This window comes from Scomber japonicus, chromosome 11, assembly GCF_027409825.1.
Source record: "Scomber japonicus isolate fScoJap1 chromosome 11, fScoJap1.pri, whole genome shotgun sequence".
Taxonomy (NCBI): Eukaryota; Metazoa; Chordata; class Actinopteri; order Scombriformes; family Scombridae; genus Scomber; species Scomber japonicus.
The window spans coordinates 5799953-5827745 of NC_070588.1; the positions used below are offsets into that span (position 1 = coordinate 5799953).

At 38.9% G+C, this 27793-nt stretch overlaps 2 protein-coding genes across 2 annotated transcripts; one reads left to right on the forward strand and one right to left on the reverse strand.

Annotated features, from left to right (window-relative positions):
- Positions 1-4541: 4541 nt before the first annotated feature.
- c11h2orf69 (chromosome 11 C2orf69 homolog) lies at positions 4542-13535 on the reverse strand. The gene is made up of 3 exons (XM_053328712.1): positions 12893-13535; positions 6862-7103; positions 4542-5051 (listed from the first exon to the last, which is right to left on the reverse strand). Exons 1-3 carry the CDS (start codon positions 13223-13225, stop codon positions 4574-4576), a joined length of 1053 nt encoding a protein of 350 aa, XP_053184687.1. The 5' UTR covers positions 13226-13535; the 3' UTR covers positions 4542-4573.
- Positions 13536-14350: 815 nt separating this feature from the next.
- On the forward strand, positions 14351-27064 carry ftcdnl1 (formiminotransferase cyclodeaminase N-terminal like 1). The gene is made up of 6 exons (XM_053328714.1): positions 14351-14783; positions 16342-16457; positions 17783-17878; positions 19242-19397; positions 21781-21969; positions 25315-27064. Exons 2-6 carry the CDS (start codon positions 16343-16345, stop codon positions 25749-25751), a joined length of 993 nt encoding a protein of 330 aa, XP_053184689.1. The 5' UTR covers positions 14351-14783; position 16342; the 3' UTR covers positions 25752-27064.
- Positions 27065-27793: the final 729 nt, after the last annotated feature.

The following is a 27793-nucleotide window of genomic DNA, read 5'->3' on the forward strand; positions in this document are numbered from 1 at the left end:
TGCTGCTCGCTCTCTGCTCACTATGTGTGTGTGTGTGTGTGTGTGTGTGTGTCTTTTTCTTAATGTTATTATTATTGTTATTATTTATGTGCTGGACTTAAACTTTATAATGTGTGTTGTTTTTTTTAAATGTAAATAATGAGCTCACGTGTCCTTATAATAAAAGTTTTTTTTTGAGAGTTTGGAGAAAGGGATGATTTAGGGTGTTTAAAAATCAAAGTGTCAAAGTTTCAGTGACGAATGGTGATACAGTAGAAAAGATGGATGTGAGGTTTTTTAAGGTGGATTTAAGAAAGTTAAGGGGGCAGGGGGTAAAAGGAGAGATGAGTTTAAGGCGGCGAGGAGGAGATGAAGAATTTGATGGATTTGGGAAAAGTCAGCGTTAAGAGAAAAGTTGGAGAGCGTTTAAAGATAAGTGGATACGAAAGGTGTTTTGTTTTTTTTGTTTTTTTTTCGGGATGTGATTTCACTGTAAAGTTTTAATAAATAGCTGGATGTTGAATTTATAAAATTCCCTTAAAAAGCGAAACATTCCTCTTTTTTGTGTTTTTTTGTTTTTGTTTTTTTTTCCGAGGTGCCAAACCGAATAAGACCCACACTGTGTCTGTTTGTATGTTTGTTTGTTTGTTTGTTTATTGTCCTCACAGCTGGTACAAAGGCCTTTTTGTGTGTGTGTGTGTGTGTGTGTGTGTGTGTGTGTGTGTGTGTAGGAGACGACCGTGCTCTCATCTGTATGCTGTCACCCTTTAACCCTCCACATACTGTTCAGGGTCCAATTTGACCGACTTCTACATCCGAGAGCTGTAAAAAAAAATACTTGAAATTTGACACCTGCTTCCCCTAATGTGACCTAGAATATGCAAAAAAAAAAAAAAAAGGAAATATATCTGACTCATATTCATCCAAAATATCAAGAATATTCACTCTTCACATTTAATATGATTAGTTAAAAATAGTTGTTGTTTTTTAAATCATAAAAACTAAAGAATAAACTCTGCTCTCTGAAAGCTTCATTAAGGATGAATCATGTTTATCTGAGACTGATGAGCTCTTTATAAATGATTTAGTGCTTCAGAAGTTTATTATAGAGACTAATTATGAGATGAAATACTGTAACAGGTCGGAGTATGAACAGTATGTGAGGGTTAAAATAATTAAAACAAAAAAGAACTGGAACGCCACACTGTAAAAAAATATATAAGACTTTCATCTCAAAGTCATTTAATCTCACTTTGACTCTAACACACCGCTCTTATTTTGATAGGGTCAGCTGATTTAAAGGTGCTAACCCTTATAAGGGCATAAAAAAAATTTCATCTCAAGAGTCTTTTTCTTCTTCTTCTTCTTTTTTGTGTGTGTAATACCTCATCTAATGTGACATCTGAGAGAGAGAGAGGGAAGTTTCTCAAACTTTAAAAGTTTAAATGTCTCAAGCTTGAGTTCGAAGCTGCTGTTTCCTGTTTCGGCCAAGATTACGCAAACTTGATAAAACAAGCAATGTGGTTAGTTTGGTTTTGTGTGTGTGTGTGTGTGTGTGAGAGTGTGTGATGGTGATGATGTGGGCTCGTTTAGTAGCGGTGGTGACATCACGTGAGCCCGGAGGGGTGTGTGTGGTCTCACTCACGCTGCAGGATGACGAAATGCTTGAATCTGTCAGACAAAGTGTGTGTTTGTGTGTGTGTGTCATCAGTGTCTCTTCTTGTACACTTGATGCTGCAGCTATTGTACTCTGTGTGTGTGCGTGTGTGTGTGCGTGTGTGTGTGTGCTCTCAGCTGTTCTATATCCTCTCGAACTGGTGCACCAGTAACATCGTCCCAGTGAGACTGAAGGAAACCACACACACACACACACACACATTGTTCTTGTTGTTTCATGAGATGTTTATTTGTTTATTTTGCTTCTTTTTTTTATTATTATTATTATTATTATTGTTATTATATTTGTATATTTTTTAATGTATGAGCGTTCTCTGATTTTTGCAATTTGAAAATGACTAAGAAAGAAACAAGAACCGTAATCCGTGTTGTATTTTCTGATCAGCTGCATCGTGCTAATATTTTTTTAGGCATCAAACAGCAAAGTGGAAAAAAAAAAGCTCATTAAAGATTGTAGAAAATATGTGAAGTCTTCTTTTTTTTGTTCACTCAACATGTAGAAACTTAACAATCATGAGTTTCCCTGGTTTCTAATTTCTCTTCACACACTGCTGCCACCTGCTGATTCAACACAAAGCTGGAAAACTAGAAATAATGCACGCTGTTAAAAGGATGAGTTCACCATTATTTTATTTTTTTTTTAAAGGTCTGGAGACCAAATGAGGGAGGGATCAACTTTTACATACATTATTTGGTAGATTTTTATGAAGAGGAAGGAAGGTGACGAGAAAGGAAAAGAGGAAGAAAGGAAGGAAGGGGGAAGGTAGAGGAGAGGAAAGAAAGGGAAAAAGGAGGGAGGAAGGAAGGAAAGAAGGAGGGATCAACTTTTAAATACATTATTTTGTGGATTTTTATGAAGAGGAAGGAAGGTAGGAAGGAGGGAGGAAGGAAGGTGACGAGAAAGGAAGGAAGGAAGGGGGGGAAGGTAGAGGAGAGGAAAGAAAGGGAGAAGGAAGGAAGGAAAGAAGGAGGGATCAACTTTTAAATACATTATTTTTGTGGATTTTTATGAAGAGGAAGGAAGGAAGGTGACGAGAAAGGAAAAGAGGAAGGAAGGGGGGAAGGTAGAGGAGAGGAAAGAAAGGGAGAAGGAGGGAGGAAGGAAAGAGGGAAGGAAAGGAGGGATCAACTTTTAAATACATTACTTTGTGGATCTTTTATGAAGAGGAAGGAAGGTGACGAGAAAGGAAAAGAGGAAGAAAGGAAGGAAGGGGGAAGGTAGAGGAGAGGAAAGAAAGGGAGAAGGAGGAAGGAAGGAATGAGGGAAGGAAGGTGACGAGAAAGGAAAAGAGGAAGGAAGGGGGGAAGGTAGAGGAGAGGAAAGAAAGGGAGAAAGAGAGAGGAAGGAAGGGAGGAAGGATCAACTTTTAAATACATTACTTTGTGGATTTTTATGAAGAGGAAGGAAGGGAGGAGGGAGGGAGGAAAGAAGGAAGATGACGAGAAAGGAAAGAAGGAAGAGGGAAGGACAGAGGAGAGGAAAGAAAGGGAGAAAGAGGAAGGAAGGAAGGAAAGAAGGAGGGATCAACTTTTAAATACATTATTTTGTGGATCTTTATGAAGAGGAAGGAAGGAAGGTGATAAGAAAGGAAAAGAGGAAGGAAGGAAAGAAGGAAGGGGGAAAGGTAGAGGAGAGGAAAGAAAGGGAGAAGGAAGGAGGGAGGAAGGAAGGGAGAAGGAAAGAAGGAGGGATCAACTTTTAAATACATTACTTTGTGGATCTTTATGAAGAGGAACAGGAGGAATGATTACAGCAAGAAAAAAAAAAACAAGCTTCAAATCGTCAATTTCAAAGTGACTGATGTTTTAAGACAAACTTGAACTCGTCCTTTAAACTGGTGACAAACACGTTATCTTTTTTCCATCATTAAAATGAAAATGACATAATTGAAAACAAAGCACATTATCATTATTATAATTATTATCTATACACTAGAAAAGAAAAGAAGTAAACGAAGCGACAGTAAAACTTAATGGAATGATCTGAAGTTACATTCAGCAGAGAAATGATTTAACAGCCGTCGACGTAGTGCAAAAAAAAAAAAAAAAGACGCTTAAAGAAGCTTAAAATACAGAGACTGGAATTAAATCATCACATTAATGAAAACACATGCTACTGCTCACATTAACCAAATATCATATTAAATAAACCATTTTATCTTTGACTCTTTACTGGACATTTCTGCTGCTTTAAGACAATAAAAGAAGAGAAAAAGTACCAAAATAAAGCTTCAAATTGAGGTTTTCCTTTAAATAATGAAGCTAATATTTCAATAAAAAGGGGTTAGATTAATTATTAGTGATATTATAATAAGAAATCTACTTAAGGAATGAAAATAGGGGCTTTTTTTTTTTACTTTTTGACTGACTATCATCGGTCACACATTCAAATACAATCAATAATCTTTACTGAGAGACCAAGTTCAAACATTCATGTGTGTAAAAAGTTGATATAAGTGCAGATATGATGAGAATGTAATGATATGATTCAATGTATAATAATGGAAATGTAATAAATTATAAATTAATTGAATAAATCACAATCTGGAGCTCAAATTTATAAAAAAAAAGAAGTTTTGAGGCAGAATTAAATGTAAAAAGTTACATTTTTAGCGTCCGTGTTTCTTATACCTGCGTTTGTTTTCCATCCTCGGAGCCTTCGGAGGATTTCTGGGATCATTCAGACTCGGATATGAAGTTTGTTTTGCAGCAGAACTAAAGAAAGTAAAGTTAAGCGCAGCAGCTTTTTGTCTCCTGCTCTAAATATTCTCAGCCCTTTAAAATCACAAACATGAGGTAAAGACCAGCGATAAGACACTCGATCAGAAGCGTTCGGCTCAGCTCAGCTCGGCTCGGCTCGGCTCGGCTCAGGCGTGTTTCTCCGCTGCGTGTCGTGTTTCCATAAAGTGCTCGACGCTCAAAATTCCTGGATGACCCTGAAGTGGTTCTCGATGGACGGCGGCTCGTCCTCGAAGTGCATCTGCTGGTGCGGAGACGCCCCGAACTCCTCCAGGGTTTTGACGAAGTGTCCGTGCTCGCGCCCCACCCACGCCCGCATGGGGTCGCGCACCTCGTAGGGGGTGACGTGGGCGTGCACCGTCACCCCGCTCTCCGCCAGCTCCTTCAGCACCTGCTTGTCCGTCACCCAGGTCTCGCTGCCGCCCGGGTGACCCCCGTCCAGCCAGTACATGTCCGAGATGCTCTTCACGAAGTGGGACAGCTCGGGGTCGGAGCGAGCCCCCGGCAGCTCGTACACCATCTGGTTCAGGACCACGCAGCCTTTGCTGAAGCCCACCAGCGTCAGAGAAAAGTCAGACGGGACGCTGTCGGCGCCACCGTGAGGCTGGAGGGGGTTCGGCAGGTTTGCTCGCTCCATAGCGTGACTCAGCAGAGACCTGGAAGAAGAAACAGAGACTTTTAGAGTTTAACCCTTTACATAATGTTCATAGTCTGACTCTTAATTAATCTCTACACTCATTCACAATCATAAACTTCCCGTCAGTCAATCATAAATGTTTGATTTATTAATATTATGGAGGATAAAAGACATTCACTATCAGTATTTTATATTCCAGGTGAACATTTATAGAATATTAACATGTTTTAATGCTGATTTTTGATTTTGTTTAACCCTCCTGTTGTCCTCGAGTCAAGGAAGGAAGGGAGGAAGAAGGAAGGAAAGGGGAAAGGAAAGGAGGGAGGAAAGAAGGAAGGGAGGAAGAAGGAAGGAAAGGAAGGTAGGGAAGAAAGAAGGAATGAAGGTAAGATGGAGGAAGGAAAGAAGGAAGGAGGGAGGGAGGGAAAAGGAATGAAGGAAAGAAGGAAGGGAGGAAGGTAGGGGGGAGGAAAGAAAGGGAGAAGGAGGGAAAGAAGGAAGGGAGGAAAGAAGGAACAGTCAAAACAGACAGGGTCAATTTGAAATTTGCAAAGTGTGGAGAAAAAACAGCTTCAGACTTTAGTTTTAATGACTTCATGTCAAAGTGAACGTCTGTTTTACTGTTTGGACTTTGAACTGTAAAGATTTATGAGACTCAGCAGATTACATCATGCTTCACGAGGTTCAAACTGCTGAACTATCAATACAGAACACAACAGCACAACTTACATACAGTCAGATATGTTCATCTCAGCTTCAATAGAAGGTTATTTAACCCTCCTGTTGTCCTCGAGTCAAGGAAGGAAGGGAGGAAGAAGGAAGGAAAGGAGGAAGGAAGGAGGGAGGAATGAAGGAAGGAAGGAAGGAGAAAGGAAAAGAGGAAGGAAGGAAGGAAGGAGGGAGAAAGGAAAAGAGGAAGGAAGGAAGGAAGGAAAGAAAGAAGGGGGAAGGTAGAAGGGAGGAAAGAAAGAGAGAAGGAGGGAGGACGGAAAGAAAGGAAGGAAGGAGGGAGGGAGGAAGGAAGGAAGAAAGGGGGATGGGGGGAGGAAAGAGAGAGGAAGAAAAGAAAGGAGGGAGGAAGGACAGATGGAAGGAAAGAAGGACAGAGGAAAGAAGGAAGGGGGGGAATGTAGAGGGGAGGAAATAAAGAAAGAAGGAGGAAGGAAGGAAGGAGGGAAGGAAAGAAGGAGGGAGGGAGGAAGGAAGGAAGGAAGGAGAAAGGAAAAGAGGAAGGAAGGAAGGAAGGAAGGAGGGAGGGAGGAAGGAAGGACATAAGGAAGGAAGAAAGGGGGATGGGGGAAGGAAAGGAGGAAAGAGAGAGGAAGAAAAGAAAGGAGGGAGGAAGGACAGATGGAAGGAAAGAAGGACAGAGAAAAGAAGGAAGGGGGGAATGTAGAGGGGAGGAAATAAAGAAAGAAGGAGGAAGGAAGGAAGGAGGGAAGGAAAGAAGGAGGGAGGGAGGAAGGAAGGAAGGACATAAGAAAGGAAGAAAGGGGGATGGAGGAAGGAAAGAAGGAAAGAGACAGGAAGAAAAGAAAGAGAGAAGGAGGGAGGGAGGAAGGACAGATAGAAGGAAGGAAGGAAGGAAGGAAGGAAGGAAGGAACAGTCAAAACAGACGGGGTCAATTTGACCCGGGAGGACGACAGGAAGGTTAAATGAATAAATAAATCTTTTTAATTACAGATGTGAATATTTTAGATGTTTTTATGAAGCTGCTGATTCACTTTGGATTCAATGTGTCTGAATTTCTTCTTCTACTGTTTAATTTGTGGCTGTTTAACGAGCGGAGTCACGTGACCGATCAGATAACGAGTTCGAGTCGTCAAACCTGAGGTGGTAAATGGCCCCGTGGTCCTGTGAGTACGTGGTCGAGTGCTCCGGCGCTCCGAACATGTTGCTGTCTACAAAGTTGTGGTAGCAGCTGAACTTGTGCAGATACATTCTGGAGGCTCGGACGACCCATACGTGATGCTCAGGGAAACGTTGACCCAGCGTCATGGCAACCTGCTCCAGACTCCAGCTGAGCCAATGAGATCCCTCCGGCTGCACGGACATCTCCTCCTGGAAGTTCTGCAGCAGAGAGAGAGAAAGAAAAAAAGAGATAGATATTAATAAAAATGTAGATTACAGAACATTTAAACGACAAGATAATTCAAAGTGATTTATATAAAACATAAAAATGCATCAAAACAAGATATAAAAGCAACACGTGGCAAAAATAAACAATATTTAAATACAATTAAAAGTGTTAAATGGGAAATAAAATGAAGCTGAAATAGAATAAAGGAGGAGAATAAAGAGTTACAGTGTGAGATATTAACCCTAAAATTAGTATCTAATAAAAAGAGGATAAGAGCTGAAGTGTCAAATATTATTATTCAGCATTATTATTATTATCATTATGATTATTATATGTCTGTTTCCAAGTATATAAACTGTGTTCATGTACTTAAAAGAAAAAGAGAGATAGATGTTAGTAAAACTGTGAAATACGACTGAAAAAAACTGTATTTATATCAAAAATATACATTACAGAACATTTAAACTACAAGATAATTCAAAGTGCATCAAGACAGGATATAAAAGTAACACAAGGCAAAATTAAAAAGACATTTAAATATGATTAAAAGTGTCAAATGGGAAAAAAAATGAAGCTGAAATAGAATAAAGGAGGAGAATAAAGAGCTGAAGTGTCAAATATTATTATTCAGCATTATTATTATTATTATGTGTCTGTTTCCAAGCATATAAACTGTGTTCACGTACTTAAAGCCTAAAAAAGGATAATAATAATAATGATAAATCAACAGAAAATTAATCAACACATTTTAAGATAATCTGTTAATTGTTTATTTAAGCAAAAATATCCAATATTTATTCAATACTGTTTCTCAAATAAGAGGATTTGAAGCATTTAAATCATACATGCAAGTAAATGTTTTTCATTATCAATGAATCCACTGATTATTTTCTCAATAAATCTTTTTGTCTATAAAATATAATTTAGTCTATGTAATTAATAAAAGATAAAAAGCTGAAAAAACTAATTGAGAACTTCTCAGATGTCCGTGTTTTCTAATTTTCTACCAGTTTTGAGTCTAAAATATATATAAAATATATCTTTTAGCTACTTTTACTATTTTTATATTACATTAATTTTTCTTTTTTGTTCTTTTTAATATTGCTTTATGCTCCTTTTAGACTCTTTTAATCTAATTTATTTTGTTGTGAAGCACTTTGAGCTGCATTTCCTGTATTAAAGCTTCTATACAAACTAAGTTATTATTATAATTATTATCAGATTAAACAGATAAAATAAATCTTTAGTCAGTATGAAGCTCAATAACTTCACCTCTGAATAGAAAGCATCATGAATATAAAGTAAAAACACACTCAGGAAGTTTATTTGTTTGTGTTTTTTTGGCTTTGATTTTGTTTCCTGATGAAATAAAAAAAAAAGTACGTTTGACTCGATTCGTTCCATCAAGCAGCATCTTTCTCAGACTGTCACCGACGCTGTGTGGTCCAAAACACAACGACCTCTTTCTCTGTGTCTACATGGGAGCAAAACACACACACACACACACACACACACACACACAGACACACACACAGACACACACACACACACACCAGCAGCACACTGTGGGAAGATTAACACTCGCCTGGCCGGAGGGTCGCTGGATGAATCTCAGATGAGGATGAGAATAAAAAGATGGGACGGGACAATAAAGAAGTTATAATAAACTAGAAATAATTGTGTGTGTGTGTGTGTGTGTGTGTGTGTGTGTGTGTGTGTGTGTGTGAGATTTAATCTGTTTTATTTATTACACTTGATTAGTCAGAAGATCTTTAATTCACTTTTAAAACAAACAAACAAACAAACAGCCTCAGAGAGCTTTACATAATCTGACAGCTGCTACAATCACACGTTGGCAAAGAAGTGAAGAGACGCTGTTTATCTGCTTTTTAAACACACACACACACACACACACACACGTTTGTCTTTATATCATTGTGAGGACACTCAGATATGATGTATCTAACTGTAACAACTAAACACTTAAACCAGAAAAGTCAAACTCATTTTAAATCAGGGGCTACACACAGTTCATTTTGATCTTGAGTGGGCCGAACCAGTAAAACCACTGCATCATAACCTCTGAATAATATAAAACATGTAACTTTACTATAATAAACCATCTAGGGCTGAAAACATCTGCCCTTCCTTTAAATCTGAATCATGTTGCAAATCAAAGTCTAAATAAGAGAGAACAGCAGCGGGTTTTATTTTTTATTTTTTTATGTTTTATTTTATTAAAAAAATTTTCATACTTTGCAAAGTTATCCAGCTGGGCCAAATTAAACTCCTTAGATGGCCGATTCTGGGCCACAGGTCGTATGTTTGACACCCCTGACCTAAACCCCAATACCGACGTTAACACTAAAATAAATTTTAAACCCCCAAATTGAGCTATTTAGCTGTAAAGGAACGACCAAAAAGTCCTCATAACACAGAAATGTCCTCATAAAGCTGGTTTGTAACTGAAGTTGGTCCTCACAAAGACAGGTAGACAAACACACACACACACACACAATATTTAGTGTCTGTTTTCTCATTTCTTTTCTTTCTAGATGTGTTTTTTGTCTTTTTCTTTGCTAGGTAATGTTGACGTGTGTATATTCTGTGCTGTTTATATTTATAAAAGCATCTTAAACTATTTTCATTATTGTCACAAATTCAATAAAAAGTTGATCTCACACACGATATAATATAATAATCTTACTAAATCTCAATGCATTAATATTTTTCTTGATGTTATTATCCTGGAGCTGCTCTAAAGGAGGATATCACTTTATTCTGGGAAGGTGTAATAACTAAAATTACATGAGCAATTAAAGCTGTTTTACTCATCTTTAATGCTTGTTTTAATGTATATTAAATTAAATTGATTTATTGACAAAGTGTTAAGATGATACAGCTCTAATGTGATGTTGTTTTGACACTTTCTGTGGTGTTATGTCTTCTAATCATTAAAAATTAATTATAATGTTTGATCTTGAAAATAAAAAAATTAAATAATAAACATCCGTTCTTTATAACACCTTAAAAATAAAGCTAGTAATTATCTATATTGTTCTTATTGTCATTAAATGTGATTTTCGGAGCCAAACTAACAATGAATTACTCTGCTAATGAGTATAATGTGTGCTTTCATTATTGATTCATGATTGATTTTTAACTAATTGATCAGCGGTTTGGTCTAAATAATGTCAGAACAAGCCTGAGGTTTCACTGTTTTTGTCCTGACCAAAAGTTCACAACTCAAACATACTTAACCCTCGTGTCGTCCTCCCGGGTCAAATTGACCCCGTCTTGTTCTTCTTTCCTCCCTTCCTTCCTTCCGTCTGTAGTTCCTCCATCCCCCTTTCTTCCCTCCTTCTTTCCTTCCCTCCTTCCTCCCTCCTTTCCTTTCCTCCTTACTTCCTTCCTCCCTCCTTTCCTTCCTTCCCATCCTTTCCTTCCTTATTCCTTCCTCCATTCCTCCTTTCTTCCCTCCCTCTTTCTATCTGTCTTTCCTCTGTCCTTCTTTCCTACCTTCCTTCCTTCCTTCTTTCCTTTCCTCCCTTCCTTCCTCCCTCCTTTCCTTCCTTCTTTCCTTTCCTTCCTTCCTTTCATCCCTCCTTTCCTTCCTCCTTTCCTTTCCTCCCTTCCTCCCTCCTTTCCTTCCTTCTTCCTTCCTTCCTTCCTCCCTTCCTTCCTTCCTTGACTCGAGGACAACAGGACGGTTAAGTTTACTATTTAAAAAAAAAAACAGTAAATATTCACATTTATTTAATAAAGCTGGAATCAGAGAGTTTGTAAATCTTTTGTCTTTCTTCTTGTTGCTTTATAAAAATTAATAAAAGAGGAAGAAAAATATAAATATGTCAACAAGCACAATGTTTGTCTTTAAATGTAAATTATTTGTGCAGATTTCTACATATTTTATTGATTTTATTCAGAAAGCTGGAGAATAAATGCTGATGTGAGTAAATTCAGGTGTTTTCTTCTTCAGTAAAACTAAAAGTATAAACTCTGCTGATGACTCTTCATCACGTGAGGCGTCACGTGCTGAAAACGAGCCGTTAAAAACTTTATGATCCGAGTTTTTACGTCTGCAGTTTCCCATAAATGTGATGAATGAATCACATGATGTAAAATGTTCATGTTACTGTGGGAAGTTTGTTTTGTTTGTGGCTGCAGAGAAAATAAATAAAAACTGATGCAAGCAAACAAAAAGCATCAACAAATCAATTAAATAAAGAACTTTAAACATATTCAGCTTCATTTTACACACATTTCTATGTACTTAAGTTTATATTTATTATATTTATTGTTATCTTTGGACTTTAGGACTCAAACAAAGACTTGAAAACAGCCTTTTTTATTGTTTGTTTGTTGACAAAGTTCAATGTTTGAGCTCCACGTCTCCTCAACATCGCACAGACTACTGCACTTTATTTATTTTTTAATCAATTAATGGTTTTGTCTATAAGAACAGGCCAAGATCTTGTCTTATTATTAACTAGATTATTAATATAGTTGGTGATTTATGCTTCTGTCTATTAATTAATTGAGCTATTTAATCATAGTTTCAGACACTGTCTCAACACTTCTGTGGATATCAGTGAATGCTTTTAGAAACCTGTCGTATTGATTATATATCAGTTTAGGGATGCAACTGATGATTATTTGTGATTAATTTGTGATCATTTTCTAAATTCAATTAATCGATTAGTTGTTTGGTCTTTAAAAAATGTCACTGTATTCTCAAATGTCCTCTTTTGTCCATAAGATCAGATATTAACAGAAAATATTCACATTTATGAAGCTGGAACCAGAGACTCTAAATGATTTGTTGCTTTTCAATAGTTGTTGTTGATTAATTTAATAGTTGGCAACTAATCAATTAATCGACTAATGTTGTTTCCAGTGTTTGTCTTTCTGTGGGCTACCTGGACATCCTGAGACCCTCTCTCAGATTAATAAACTCTCTAACTGTGTCCTCCATCACCTGTGGAAAAATACAGCATGTCTGTTATCACTGCGGCTTTCTACAGATGTTTGATGCCAATAAATATAAAGTGATGACAGGTAAATACTTACACCTGGTTCAACTGTATAGATTCACCATACAATTTTGTAAGCAAGTTTACAGTAACAGTGTTTAAATTGATTTTTTTTTTCCTGGTCCTAAATTTTAAATAGGTCATTAAAAAAATCAATAACTATCGATATGGCTGATATGAAACACTTTTATCATGAGACAGTTTTCAGCCATGTCATGTTTAGCTTTTAAGGTTGCTCAAGCACCCCTAAATTTGATTTTGCGAGCCTGTCTATTAGAGATAGGACAAACTCTTATATGCAACATGTTCAAATGGTTTTATTTTAACAGGTTTAATGTACTTTGTTTAGTTCTGTCATTAATCTTTCCTTCTGAGTTCATTAACTATATTAGTGTCCTCTCTGTAGAAATCTATGATTGTTTATTCTGAACCATTATTATTATTATACACTATAGTAGACCACTCTGCTATGTATTAATGTTTCTTGTTGTAATTTAAGTTATCCAGTGAAATGAGTCTCAGCAGAGGGTTTGAACACTTGTAAGTTATTGTTTGTCAAATTCTCATTAGGAGCTGAGCCCCCCTAAAAGTCTGATCCTATAATCGCCCCTGCCCAGCCCTACTCTAGGTAATTGATTGCTCATCAAACTAATCGATTAATCGACTAATCCTTGCAGCTCTACCCCTCACCTGTCTGTGTGCATTGCGTGTATAATCAATAACCCCCCACACCCCCCGACCCTCACCTGTATGTCCCCGTGGAAAAACACTGCATGCTTGTTACTCCTGCTGCCCGGTGAACCTGGAACTCCGTAGCCCGCTGATGGTGATGCTTTGTCAGGCAGGAGGAGCAGCAGCAGGTCGTTGACTCGTCTCGGGCTGGATCCAGGCACCGCCGTAAGCCTCTGGAGCCTCCGCTGCGGGCACCCAGGGGCTGCAGCCCGGCTGGCTGATGCGTGCAGACCCCGGGGGTTGGAGGATGTTGTCGCTGCCACGGAGGTCATCACTTTTTTTTGGGACACAGCTATGAGATAAAAGCCCAGTGTGTGTGTGTGTTTGAGTGCTCTGGCGGCTATCATCGACTCTAAAATAAGAAAATGATTTGATGTTTTCGTCCCTGAACGCACCACAGCTACGGAGATAAATAGGAAACTGATTTGACGTTTAGTTCCCTGAACGCACCACAGCTACGGAGCTAACTGCTGCATCACATTAACGTCTACGCAGCGCCAAGAAAGAGCTTTAAAATCCTAAATTTAACCGGTATACTTATCGTTTTACGACGTCTTCTAACCGTCTGTGTCACATGGCAGCTGTTTGTAATAAAAAATCTGTATCAGTCTTGTTTTATTTAGACATTTTTGGTGTTTTTTTGTCCACCAAGAGGCGCTGTTTATCTCCTCCAGCCAACTGCCAACCGAACGGCTCTACTGCGCATGTTCGTTCTCTCTGACCTCAAAGAGTGAGAGCACGGATGACGGTGAGATGAGTCACTCCTACGTACTGCCGTTTTCGTGAAAATGTAAACAGTTTTAAAATCAAAGAGATCATCTGCTGCTATAATAACCCAGAGAATCATACTGCAGAATATCTGATTAATTTTAATTAACAGAAATACTAAATAACATCACTTTTATAATTTGATATTTCCTCCCAAAACTGAACTCTATTAAAATCACTCAAGCTAGTAAAATTGTATTTTATTTTTTATTTTAATTTGATTATGTTTTATTATCTTTATATGTAATTTATTATGTCACATTCCTTCTTTTCTCATATATGTAATTAATATTTGGACTGTATAGACTGTATGAGTGATGTGGTGTTTGCCTGAATGTGTTTTCCATTATTGTTTCAATAAACAAAATAAAAATTATAAAGTTAAAAAAAAGCAAACGTAAACAGTTGAAGGCTAACTGCAGTAAATACATACATGATACATTACATGGGAAATTGAAAATGATTCCTAGAGGACAATATTTGTATAGGTTGTGATTAGCTGTGGCTACATTCTGTATTACCAACAATACATGACATGCACATCAAAAACACATAAACAGTATATATATCCAAAATAATCTATATTCCTTCTACTTTTTAGATACTGAAAAACAAGTGTAAATTTTGCAATGATGAACCAGAATATTTTAGATCTTTAATCCTTTAAGACACTTCGGTCAAACAGACGAAGATACTTCTTGGTTTGGAGCAGAGGGGTGAATCATCTTGACATGAACTTCCAGCTATTTAGCCACATAATGCTAAACTCTAGTTTCATGCATTTTGGTGCATGTTTAAAAGCAGTTAATGACAATGTCAGTGACTCTTAGAAATCACTAACACCAGATAATACACTGCACATGTTAATACTGAAAGTTCATTCAATATAACGCAAGTATGCTGCACTTAATGGACTGATACTGCAGCTGTACTACTTTTGACTTGCATGCCACACAGATAAATGCTGTTAGTTAACTCCAGGTTGGACTTTGACACTGATCTGTAACTGTGCAGACAGCCAGAACTGATATGGAGCAACACTCAACCCTGCTGTAAGACTTCACATACAGGCTGCATAAACTATAAACTGATTCAGAGTAGACGTGCAGTGAGGAGACACCTCTCACCTACTGAAAGGTAATCTAGACTCAGACTGCTTCACAGTTTGCACCATGTGGTTCATTCACTGGAGGTTTTGTCATGTCCTTTGGATCATTTCAGGAGTTTTTCTTTGGGTACACTGAATGTTATATTTTTCAAAACAAAAGCATGTACTTTGTTACTTGTACCTGTGGTGTTGTTTAAGTAGAAACTGTCTGTAGGCTACATTTTATTGTTAGTATGTTATTAGTCAGTAAGTAAATCACTCAGTAATAAGTATTCAGATCATTTACTGAAGTAAAACTTCCAATACAGCAAAGTAAAAATACTCCATTACAAGTAAAAGTCCTGTATGAAAATTCTGCAGTATTATGTAGTATGCAGTATTACAGTAAAAGTACTGCAGTATTATGAGTGATGTAGTATGCAGTATTACAGTAAAAGTAGTGATATATTATTATATATGACATCATTAGATTATTAATAGTGAAGCATCAGTGTTAGAGCAGCATGTTACTGTTGTAGCTGCTGGAGGTGGAGCTAGTTTATACTACTTTATATACAGTTAGCTAGTTTACACTACTTTATATACAGTTAACTAGTTTATATTACTTTATATACAGTTAGCTAGTTTACACTACTTTATATATAGTTAGCTAGTTTATACAACTTTATATACAGTTAGCTAGTTTACACTACTTTATATACAGTTAGCTAGTTTATATTACTTTATATACAGTTAGCTAGTTTATACTACTTTATATACAGTTAGCTAGTTTATACTACTTTATATACAGTTAGCTAGTTTATACAACTTTATATACAGTTAGCTAGTTTATACTACTTTATATATAGTTAGCTAGTTTACTCTACTTTATATACAGTTAGCTAGTTTATACTACTTTATATACAGTTAGCTAGTTTATACTACTTTATATACAGTTAGCTAGTTTATACTACTTTATATACAGTTAGCTAGTTTACACTACTTTATATACAGTTAGCTAGTTTATACAACTTTATATACAGTTAGCTAGTTTATACTACTTTATATATAGTTAGCTAGTTTACTCTACTTTATATACAGTTAGCTAGTTTATACTACTTTATATACAGTTAGCTAGTTTATACTACTTTATATACAGTTAGCTAGTTTACACTACTTTATATACAGTTAGCTAGTTTATACTACTTTATATACAGTTAGCTAGTTTAGTCCAGTGGTTCCCAACCTAGGGGTGGGGCCCCTCCAAAGGGTCAGCAGATAAATATGAGGGCTGGTGAGAAGATTAATGGGAGAGGAAAGAAGAAAAAACAATGTTCTGATACACAAACGTGTTTTCAGTTTTTGACTTCTTCTCTCTTGATTTTTGCTGAAATATTGGATCATTTGAACATTTATTGAAATGAAACCATGTGAGAAGTTTAGAGGGAAAAATCACTATTTGGTGGAGCTTTTAACAACTCATACGGCTCCTTTAACGTTAATATTCATCCAATTGGTTTTACAAATTCATTATCATGGTTATAATTGTGAGGTCTTGTTAATGCATTTCACATTTTAAACCCGCCAGTCTTCTTCTCTCTGTTGCAGAATGGCCTCCACCTCTCTGGGAAGACGACTGGTGGCCTGTCTGCTCAATGTTTCTGAAGCTCGCAGGAAAGATCTGGTGGAGACGGTCGCCAAAGCTGCTTTATATGACTCTGCAGGCAAGTTATGATGTTATACTGCAGTAAGAGAGGAGACACAGTGTGAGAGGCTCTGCAGCAAAGATGCTTGTAATCAGTTACATCTGTTTCAGCAGCTCTGGAGTCCTCATGCTCATGTTTCCTATTATCTATATTTAGGATGTCAAACCTTAATTTTCAGATGAGTCTGTGGATAATTAGAGTCAAACAATGCTCTTAAATGTCAGAGAGCTGCAGAGGGAGGTTTCAGACTGCAGATTTTACTAAATAATCATCTCATGATGAGAAATACATCAATGAAGCAGGATAATTAACCTTTGTGTCGTCCTCCCGGGACAAATTGACCCCGTCAGTTTTGACGGTTCCTTCCTTCCTTCCTTCCTTCTCTCTTTCGTTCGTTCATTCGTTCCTTCCTCCTTCTCTCTTTCGCTCCTTGCTTACGTCCTTCCTCCCTCCCTCCTTCCTTCCTTCCTCCCACCCTCACTCGTTCCTTCCTCCTTCTCTCTTTCACTCCTTTATTCTGTCCTTCCTCCCTCCCTCCTTCCTTCCTTCCTCCCTCCCTCTTTCGTTCCTTCCTCCCTCCTTCCTTCCTCCCTCCCTCCTTCTTTCCTTCCCTCCTTCCTTCCTTTCTTTCCTCTTTTCCTTTCTCCCTCCGTCCTTCCTTCCTTCTTTCCTTTCCTCCCTTCCTTCCTCCGTCCTTCCTTTCCTTCCTCCCTTCCTTCCTTGACTCGAGGACAACAGGAGGGTTAAAGAAACAGGAGCTTCAGACTGTTATGTATATTTGAAGATTTGATTGGATTTTGCATCTTTTTTCTCTTATTTTTGGCATTTATCAAAGAAATAAACCAAGAACAAGAATAAATCTGACTTTCTAAACCAATTTCTTTCTATTTCATCCCTGTTTCATGGATGAATTCATTATAAATACATCAGAAAACAGATTAAACAGTAAGTAGTAAGTTTAAACCAACGTTAGTAACATAACACATTAAAGACAGGCAGGGACAGGATATTTATTATGTGTATTTGAAATTACTTTGTAAGATTAAACCTAAATGTTTTAAAAGTGTCGTCATTACAATCTGCAGCTTCAGCCTGCATCTTTATCTTCAGTCTGCGGATAAAACAAACCTTTAAATTGGATTATTGTGCTGTTTTAAGCTGCTCTATTTTAGTATCTGTCTCTTTGTGTATGTTTATATATATGGATAAGAAATTCATTTATATATGTGGACCGGAAAATAAAATAATACAGACATGGTTCCTCTGGGTTTTAGCATCTCTACATCTAAAAACATTATTTAGATTTATTCATGTTTCCTCTGTTCATGATCGTCACGCTTCAGGTGTCCGACGAGAGGAAACCACAGTGCTCAACATCTTCAACGACCACGACTACAACCGCTCTGTCATCACCATCGTGTCCACCATCGACTCCATCAGTAAGTCATTTATTTATTATTATATGCTGATATTAAAGTTTTATTTATTCATTTTCATGGTTTGCTTCTCATGAGGAAGTGTAGTGTAGATCTGCTGTATGTGAAATCTGCCCTAAGATAACCTCTGCTGTGATTTCTGTATAAATAAAATAGACTTTTCTCTTCTCTTCTCCTGAGGGAACAATAGAGTCAGATACTTACTGCAGCAGAGATTTGAGTTTCTGTGTCCTCTCTGTGCTGTCTGATCCTCCGAGAGGGAAGAAATCCTTTAATAAGCTTTGACAGGGATTTAAACACAAAAACTTCCAGGAAGAAAGATTTTTTTTTTTTTTCAAAGATCATAGAGAAAAGTTTATCTTATTGAACGCTTACTCCAAACACAAAAAAAGTTCAGAGATGCTGTCGTAGACTTAAAGACAGAGAAATCAGGTTTAGTAGGTTTTGCACATATAAGGAATTTGCTTCAGTGTTGTGATGAATAACACAAAACGCAAATAATCATAAATGATGTAAAAGAGAAATTTACAATAAAACGTAAAATATATTCTAAATGAAAAAAGCTGCTACAAGTTTAACCCTCCTGTTGTCCTCGAGTCAAGGAAGGAATGGAGGAAGAAGGAAGGAAAGGAGGGAGGAAGGAAGGAAGGAAGGAAGGAAAGGAGGAAGGATGGGAGGGAGGGAGGGAGGGAGGAAAGGAGGGACGAAGAAAGAAATAAATAAAGAAAGAAAGAAAGGAGGGACGAAGGAAGGAAGGGAGGAGGGAAGGACAGAAGGAGGGAAGAAAGAAAGAAAGAAAGAAGGGAGGAAGGAAGGGAGGGAGGAAGGAAGGGAGGAAGGAAAGGAAAGGAGGGAGGGAGGAAAGGAAAGGAAAGGAAGGAGGGAAGGACAGAAGGAGGGAAGAAAGGGGGATGGAGGAAGTACAGACGGCAGGAAGGAAGAAAGGAAGGAAGGAAAGGAGGAAGGAAGGAAGGAAGGACAGGAGGGAGGGAGGGAGGGAGGGAGGAAGGGAGGGAGGAAGAAGGAAGAAAAGGAGCATTAATGTAACTCACCATGTTAGATGTATAAAATTATAAGACAATATGTCAATATAATGTGTAGAAATCAGTTTAAAATCTACAAAATAACCCCAAATTTTCTCTTTATATCATCTCCAGCTCCAGTTTTTCCAGAATTGCGTCACTATTTCTTCTGAATAAACACACACACACACACACACACACACACACACACACACACACACACACACACACACACACACACATATAAAAAAAAAACCCTTACTTTTAAAAGTGTGATTTCCCTCCACGGCTCGGCAGGCTTGAGCTCTGACAGTATGTGTGATGTATTGTGTGATGTGTCGCAGGGGAGGCGGTGCTGTCTGCATGCGAGAAGGCCTGCGGGCTGTTCGACATGCGCACTCACACCGGGGTTCACCCGTGTATGGGTGCTGTCGACCTCGTACCCATCTACCCCCTCGGGGAGGAGGTGGGAGTGGAGGACTGTGCTGAAGAGGCTCGAGGTGAGATTCTGTGTGTGTGTGTGTGTGTGTGTGTGTGTGTGTGTGTGTGTGTGTGTGTGTGTGTGTGTGTGTGTGTGTGTATATATGTATGTTTCTATATTCATCAGGTCACGGTGGTAGTTTGATATTCTGTGCAGCACCTGACAGAGACGAGCGTGTTCTGACTCTCTGCGGCTCAAACTAAATGAATGTTTATAGTTTGCGGGCAGGATGATGGAGGGCATCGGGCTCACAGACAGGAAAGTGTTTTAGATGTTGTGACTCTGAATTATAATTTTTGGTTTTGCACCAGGCAGCCGCAAAATGCATTATGATACCACAGTTATTCAAACCTGCCTTTATCTCTCATCCAGCCAACAAAAGCTCCGGTTTACTCCATTATTGTTATTATTTCATCATTTTATTGTTCTAAAGCAGGGGTGTCAAACATGTGGCCCGTGGGCCAGAACTGGCCCGTCGAGGGATGCAATCCGGCCCACTTTCCTTTCTGTGTTCTTTTCCTTCCTTCCTTCTGTCCTTCCTTCCATCTGTCCTTCCTCCCTACCTTCCTTTTATCCTTTCTTCGTTCCTTTCTTCCTTCCTCCGTTTCTTCCATCTGTCCTTCCTTCTTTCCATCTGTCCTTTCTTCCTTCTGTTCTTCCTTCCTTCCTTCCTTCCTTCTGTCCTTCCTGCCATCTGTCCTTCCTACCTTTCTTCCTTCTGTTCTTCCTTCCTTCCTTCCTTCCTTCCTTCTGTCCTTCCTACCTTTCTTCCTTCCTTCCTTCTGTCCTTCCTGCCATCTGTCCTTCCTACCTTTCTTCCTCCGTTTCTTCCATCTGTCCTTCCTTCTTTCCTTCTGTCCTTCCTGCCATCTTTCCTTCCTACCTTCCTGTTTTCCTTTCTTTGTTCGTTTGTCCGTTCCCTCCTTCCTTCCTCTGTTTCTTCCATCTGTCCTTTCTTCTTTCCTTCCTTCCTTCTGTCTGTCCTTCCTACCTTTCTTCCATCTTTCCTTTTGTCTGTCTTTCCTTCCTTCCCTTCTTATTTCCTTCCTTCCTTCCTTCCATCTTTTTAATGATCCGGCCCACATGAGATCAAATTGATCTGTATGTGGCCCTTGAATGAAAATGAGTTTGACACCTCTGCTCTAAACTATTCCAGGTGCTCCTTCCTCCATCCTGTGGAGTTTATATTGAGCTAATGTGTTGTTAAGTTGTTAAGTTGTGTTTCTATCAAGCTTCACACACAAAACCTGTGAGAACGTAGTGTTATTTCATCACAGGAGTGCTGTAAGGCTGCAATCACTTTTCATTATCAATAGGTCAGACTATTTTCTTTAACCTTCGTGTCGTCCTCCCGGGTCAAATTGACCCCATCTTTTTTGACTATTCCTTCTTTCCTCCCTTCCTTCTTTCCTTCCTTCCTCCCTTTCCTTCCTGTCCTTCCTCCCTTCATTCCTTTCCTTCCTCCCTTTCCTTCTTTCCTTTCCTCCCTCCGTCCTTTCCTCCCTTCTTCCTCCTTTCCTTCCTTCCTTCCTTCCTCCCTCCTTTCCTTCCTTCTTTCTCCCTTCTTCCTTTCCTTCCTTCCTTCCTTCCTCCCTCCTTTCCTTCCTTCTTTCTCCCTTCTTCCTTTCCTTCCCTCCTTCCTTCCTTCCTCCGCTCTTTCCTTCCCTCCTTCCTTCCCTCCTTCCTCTTTAAAGAAAGAGGGAGGAAGGAAGGAACAGTCAAAAGATATGGGGTCAATTTGACCCGGGAGGACAACAGGAGGGTTAAGAGAATGAAGTGAAGGAAGGAAGGAAGGAAGGAAAGGAGGGAGGAAGGAAGGGAGGAGGGAGGGAGGAAAGAAGGAAGGAAGGAAGGACGAAAGGAAAGGAAAGGAAAGGAAAAAGGACAGAAGGAAGGGACAAAGGAAAGGAAAGAAGGAAGGAAGGAAAGAAGGAACAGTCAAAACAGACGGGGTCAATTTGACCCGGGAGGACGACAGGAAGGTTAAATATATTAAGATGCTCCTCAGACTCCTTCCACACTGAGCTCATCGTCAGCGTCTGCAGGAATGCGTCTGGAGGCCGATGATTAGACATTATCTTTCCCTTCTCGTGCTGTTGATTAGTTTCACACGTTCCCCAGCTGGCTCGCTAATAATGAGCAGTGGGTTCGGCATGTGGCTCTCATCTGCGCGCGCTCTGTTTGTAGACTCATAATTGGCAAACTCTGCTAACGAGCGTTGTATTTATGCATGCGTGTAATAAGCAGTCCATGTGTTCGTATTTTCCTTTATGTCTGATCTGCGTCCCCTCAGGTGTGTTTTGTCTGTCACGCTCTCGTTGCGCTCGTGTCTGCTAATATTGTGCCCATGTGATGACATTTGCTCCATTTGCTGGTTTATCTAACGTGCCCGTGTTGTTCAGCTGTGGCTCAGGGACTCACAGAGCGGGTCCGAGGCACCAGCGTCTTCCTGTTCGGATGGGCAGACTCGCCACGTCAGAGGGGGCTCGCGCAGAGGAGGAAGGAGATGGGCTGGTTCAAGAAGACGGAGGACTTGCAGGAGATCAGGCCCGACGTGGGGCCTCTGCCGCAGAAACGATTCGGCCTCACAGGTGAGACGGAGCCGGCAGGAAGAGAAGGCTGACATTTAACTCACAGCCAGAATCCCATTTATTCTCCAAGGAGAAAGTCGAAGGGATTTAATGAGATCTAAATGTCAACAGAAATGTGCAATAAAGATGGAAATTAAACAACAAACACAAACATAACAGAGGAAGAAAAGGACGAGGGCTGTGCATGCTTCCAAAAAAAAACTGAATATAAGGGTCAGTTGGTGAAATGAACAATTCAAAAATATCTAAAATAGTTTTAAAAGCAGCATCAGGTTTGTTAAAATGTACGTTTGCACCATTTTTTAACCAAAAGTAAAACTGAATTCTCCTGAAAATGTCAAATGGTGTAACCACAAAAATATTAAATATTAAATATTTTGTCCACCTGCAGTGTATTTAAGTGGACTTTTACAAATAATTACTTCATTTTAAAATCATCAAATGAAAAGAAAAAAAATTGGAGTAGTTCTACATTTGAATTTTAATTAATTTTGTTGATATTAAGCAGGACATATCCTAAAAACAACAATTTCTTCTAAATAAATGTGTGACAAATGATGTAAAACTTGTTAAAAAAACCATAGTGTTGCATTGCTACAGTAAAAGTGTATTATATTTATTCCACACTTTAGATCACATTTATTTTCCTCTATATAATCAGATTTTTAAGAAAAGAAATTACTGGTTACACCAAAGGACACTGAGTTACATCACGTCATTGACCCATAAATAGAAGTATAAATTCTAATGTTAACATAAATATAAGTTTGAGTGTGAAATGATATGTGTGTGTTATAACAAGATATAAACACTTACTGACCTCTTCATAAGGAACAACTGTGCAGTCTAATTCAATTTAATACAATTATACCCTAAAGAAGCTCATACGGTCTATATATTCTATTTAATGTTCATTATTGAGCTCATAATGGGTGATGCTGCTGTACTGAGGTGCATTATATTGCAAAGTGTTCCTAATATTTTGCCCCCCCCCCCCCTTATGTAAGTTAATGGGGTGGACAAAAAAACCCACCAGAGTCGTTGTATTGGATTGCATTGGATTGCACAGGTGTTCCTAATGAAGTGGCCGGTGAGTGTACAGTACTGTGCAAAAAGTTTGTTCGATTCCCGGTTCCTCCAGTCCACACGTCGATGTGTCCTTGGGCCAAGAAGACACTTAACCCCAAAATTGCTCCTGTTGCTATGCCAACGGTGTATAAATGAGAATGAATGGCTAGTTTCCCTCTGATGAGCAGGTTGGCTCCCAGCGTTGGTAGCTCCTGCCATCAGTGTGTGAATGTGTGTGAAGGGCTGAATGACTTGTAGTGTAAAAGTGCTTTGAGTGGTCGTAATGACTAGCAAAGCGTTGTATAAGTACAGTCCATTTACCATTTACCATTCCCCGTGTCTAGACATTAGCATTAGCAGCAGCATCGAGTGCTCAGTCTAAAGCTCGAGACACGACTGTAGTGACGCACGTAAAACAGAGGAAATGGACTTTTAAGTGTTAATGAAAAACTTGTCGTGCCCTCTAGACGCAGATTGAAGCATTAATGTGAGGATACTGTCAGAAAATAAGGCCATGAATAGTTTTTTATTTTCCTAATTAACTTAATTAAAAGTGTAGTTAACAGCAGCAGCAGTAGTCAGCAGGTTGGTTTTTGTTCCTCTGTCTTGGAGAAGTTGCCACAGTTCTTCTTCTTCTGTGGTTTTTGGCGTTGTAGCTGCTTCTGTCTCTTCATGTTTAAGCATTAATGTGAGGATACGGTCAAAAAATAAGGCCATGAATATTTTTTATATTCCTAATTAACTTAATTAAAAGTGCAGTAAACAGCAGCAGCAGTTTTTTAGGTAGTCAGCAGGTTGGTTTTTGTTCCTCAATCTTGTAGAAGTTGCATCAGTTCTTCTTCTTCTATGGTTTTTGGTGTTGTACTGTAGCTGCTTCTGTCTCTTCATGTTAATCCCAGACTTGACTCCATGATGTTGAGATCTGGACTCTGTGGCAGTCAAACCATGCTGCAGGACTCTCGTTCTTCTTATAGATGAAGATACTTCTTTATGACTCTGGCTGTATCTTTAGGCTCATTATCATGCTGCAGGATTAACTCGGTACCAATCAGACTCCTCTCTCTAGTGTTACATTATGGATAAGTGCCTAAAACCTTTGCACAGCACTAAAGAAATCAACTATGCATGTCTACACAGTGCAGGTCAGGTAAAGACACAGTGTGCACAGCCTGAATGTGAATGAGATGAGGTGAAGTGAAGTTGGCATGTTTAGTCTTTTGACCGTCCGTGTTAAAGCGGCTGCGGAGGAGGCGGGTGGTCTTGGCTCTAAGGGGGGGATATTTTTGTCTGAGTGAGAGGGGAGTTTTTGGAAGAGGCGCTGGCGGAGGTGAGAGGGGTCAGACTCTCTCCTGGGAGCTGTAAATGTCTTGTGAAGGAAGGGAGAGTTGAGTCCGATGACCTTATATGCCAGACATGTTCCTGTAGGGAAATGTTGGAGCTTTGTAAGGAAGGTTTAAACAGTGCAGGTGTTTACATGTTTTTTACAGTGTGATCACAGACTCTCCTCTTATTTGACCTTTTAAATGGAAAAATCCAACGTGACTCATTTTAAAACTATCTCACCTTGAAGGAATACGTGCAGATTTTTTCAAGTCTGTCTTAAAGTGTAAATGAAATCACAATAAATGTCAACATGTTTTGTTTTTGTAGTCAAAAGCATTTTTTTTTAAACTTTACTCAAACTTGACTCTTACTCTAGTCCAAATTACATAATTGAGGAAATGTATGTATGTCACTCAAAAGGCTTTATACTACTTCTTATTCATATGCTGCAGTACTCACAGTAAACAGACTTCAGTGTGTAAAATATTTAATTTCATATTACTATCAGCGTTCAGATTGCATTGTGGGTAATGTAGGCGCCAGGTTTTTATCAAAGAAGAGGAACATATGGAATAAATTTTGTTATAAAAGTCTATACTATAACTATAAAAGTCAAATTTGCACATCAGCTGCACAAGAATCAACAAAAGTGATGCATTTTATTTCTATTTGTGTGTATTAAGGGTCACATTAGTCAAAATCTACCTAAGAGGAAATGTGTATTGGGTTATTTTACAGCTCTTTAATGTAAAAATGGGTAAAATTTGATCCTGAATAGTATGTAAGGGTTAAAGAAAAATATCAGTACATATCGGACAACATATACGCTGATGCTGATATTTCTGTTAGAGGTCAATATCGGCCGATAATGTCAGCGAACAGCTATATCAGTCGGGCTTTAGGTCTAACAATGCAGAAGTATCCTTCCAGCTCTGATTGGCTCATTTCCTGCAGGTGTTGGGGCCAGTCCGTACGTGATGAACTGCAACGTCACCATCGACACCCAGGATATCGCCATGGGACGCAGCATCGCCGCAGCCATCAGGGAGTCGACCCCGGGTGGCCTGCCGGGGGTGCAGGTGCTAGCTCTGCCACACGAGGGCGCCGTGGAAATCGCCTGTAATGTGGAAAGCGTGCAGGGGACTCCACCTAGTCACATGACTCCGGGTCAACCGTGGCCAGCTTTTAGCATCGGTGGTCAGCCGTACTATCACGCTCCAGCTTCTCTCATCACGGCGAGGGTGTCGGAGCTGGCAGGGAGGCACGGCGTTAGCACGAAGAGCACCGCGCTGGTTGGGTTCACCCCCCATCAGTGCAGGGGTCTGGCAGAGCTGGCGCTGTCTCAGGGGATCGCTGAGTACTGGAAAGAGCAGCGCAAGATTCATATGTGAACACTGATCTGAAAACCAGCCGTAAACACAATTACTTTGGTTATTAGTGATGTCACGTTAATTATCTTGAGGATTGGCCGTGCCTGATCTCCTGACCATTGTTAAGTCTGTCATGTGAGCAGTTTACTGGAACAAAGGCAGATTTACTACTTGAAATTTAAAGTAGTTCCACAAAGAAGTGTGAAAAAGCAGGTTTCTCATTTCTAGCTCATAACCTTTAAAGTACCTACTGTCACTAACAGACTTTATCAGTCATGTAGTCCGTTAAGTAACGCTAACTCTGTGAGTTGATTGATAACAAAGTAAATTTAAAATGAAAAGGGCAGGATTCATATGTGAACACTGATCCAAGACCAGCGACGCCACAAATGAAAATGCATCAATTAATTGTGATGTCACTTTAATTATCATAAAAACAGATTGTGCCAAAGCTCAACCACCTTAGTTACCGTTGCTAAGCCAAGTTTTCCATTATAACACTGCATGTGTACAGTTTACAGTGACAATGGCAGATTTACTACTAGAAATTTATAGTAATGTCACATTAAAGTGTGAAAAAATGAATTCTGTTACCAGCAGACTTAAATAAAAACACTGTGAAAGACATAAATATGCTCACAATGGTCACATACATGATATCTTGCTAATCTAAAGCTACTCAATATGAAGCTACAAGTCTTAAGCAGAAAGAGCTCTAGTATACTAGTATTTTAAATAGAAATGTAGTTAAAATGTTACTAATAACAGAAGGAGTTTTACTTTATTGTTCATACATACAAACAATATTTCACTATAACAAGCGAGGATGAGAACAAAGTGAAGTGTTTGGCAGACATAATGAATTATGGCTGGAGTTTGTGGAGAGTAAACTAAACAAACTAAATAAAGAAAGAGCAGGAACTCAGCTGTTTATTGTTAATCCCAAATTGGATATAGTTGATATAACAACTCTGATTTTCAGTCCTAAACAGAGACGAGCAGTAGTAGTCTGACTTGTTAATGTTTGCTTTTGTATGTTTGGTTTTAAGGAGAGAGAGAGAGAGAGAGAGAGAGAGAGAGAGACCATGTCAGTATGTGAATGATCCAAAGGTTGTTGTCTAACAGTGTAATGCTCCTTTAATTGTTTACAGTATAAGAAATGTTCTAATAATAGCATTAATGGGTTTATAAGCTGTTTAATAATGTTTTTGAGTTATATTTAATGATCATAAACTGCATTCAGACTTTTTTCAATAGAAATATTTTATTCAATAAATGATTTATAAATTAAATATCTTCGTCCTGGTTTTATTTTCATGAGGAGACTCGACATGAACTGAAGGAAATATTTCCACATCCTCCGTACTGTGACACACCTGCTGCTAATCTGACTGACACCAGGGGTACAATCTAACGTCCCCCCCCCCCCCAATTTATTCTGTGACTTGAACAATAAATCCCCAAGATGATCGTCCCCGAGAGTGAAGTCTGAGGCGGCACTTTTGAACTTTTTTTTTTTTGTTTTTTTTGTCATATGTGTGTGTGTGTGTGTGTCATTTCCTGTTTGGAGCAAATGAGACACTTGTGTTTACTGATGAGTCTGTGCTGATGAGTCTTTTCCCATCATTTTCCACCATCAGCTTCGCCATGCATAACTCTGTGGGAGAGTCACCATCTGTGTGTGTGTGTGTGTGTGTGTGTGTGTGTGTGTGTGTGTGTGTGTGTGTGTGTGTGTGTGTGTGTGTGTGTGTGTGTGTGTGTGTGTGTGTGTGTGTGTGTGTGTGTGTGTGTGTGTGAGAGAGAGAGAGAGAGAGAGATAGAGAGTGAAACAGCTATTTTTAAAATCACATTTCCTCTAGAAAACATCCAGTTTGGCCGTGTACCCATGTAGTTAAATATATTTTCTTATCAATTTCATACACAGTGTACGCTCACGATGTTCAGGATTAACCATTTCATTACATGTTCAGCAGAATCTGGCCAGAGGACAGGTCATAAATGAACTGGGGCGAGATGATTCCTCTCATTCCTTACATAAGGCCAGTATAATGCATTGAATGGCA

What these genes read in the sequence shown, in the direction of transcription:
- c11h2orf69 (XM_053328712.1), bottom strand. Translation starts at nt 13,225, where the DNA reads ATGATAGCCGCCAGAGCACTCAAACACACACACACACTGGGCTTTTAT. An exon ending in TTTTCCACGGGGACATACAG is followed by an intron (nt 7,104 to 12,892) that starts GTGAGGGTCGGG and finishes TCTCTGCTGCAG; the next exon opens with AACTTCCAGGAGGAGATGTC. An exon ending in GGGGCCATTTACCACCTCAG is followed by an intron (nt 5,052 to 6,861) that starts GTTTGACGACTC and finishes TTCTTCTTCCAG; the next exon opens with GTCTCTGCTGAGTCACGCTA.
- ftcdnl1 (XM_053328714.1), top strand. Translation starts at nt 16,343, where the DNA reads ATGGCCTCCACCTCTCTGGGAAGACGACTGGTGGCCTGTCTGCTCAAT. An exon ending in TGCTTTATATGACTCTGCAG is followed by an intron (nt 16,458 to 17,782) that starts GCAAGTTATGAT and finishes GTCACGCTTCAG; the next exon opens with GTGTCCGACGAGAGGAAACC. An exon ending in GTCCACCATCGACTCCATCA is followed by an intron (nt 17,879 to 19,241) that starts GTAAGTCATTTA and finishes GATGTGTCGCAG; the next exon opens with GGGAGGCGGTGCTGTCTGCA.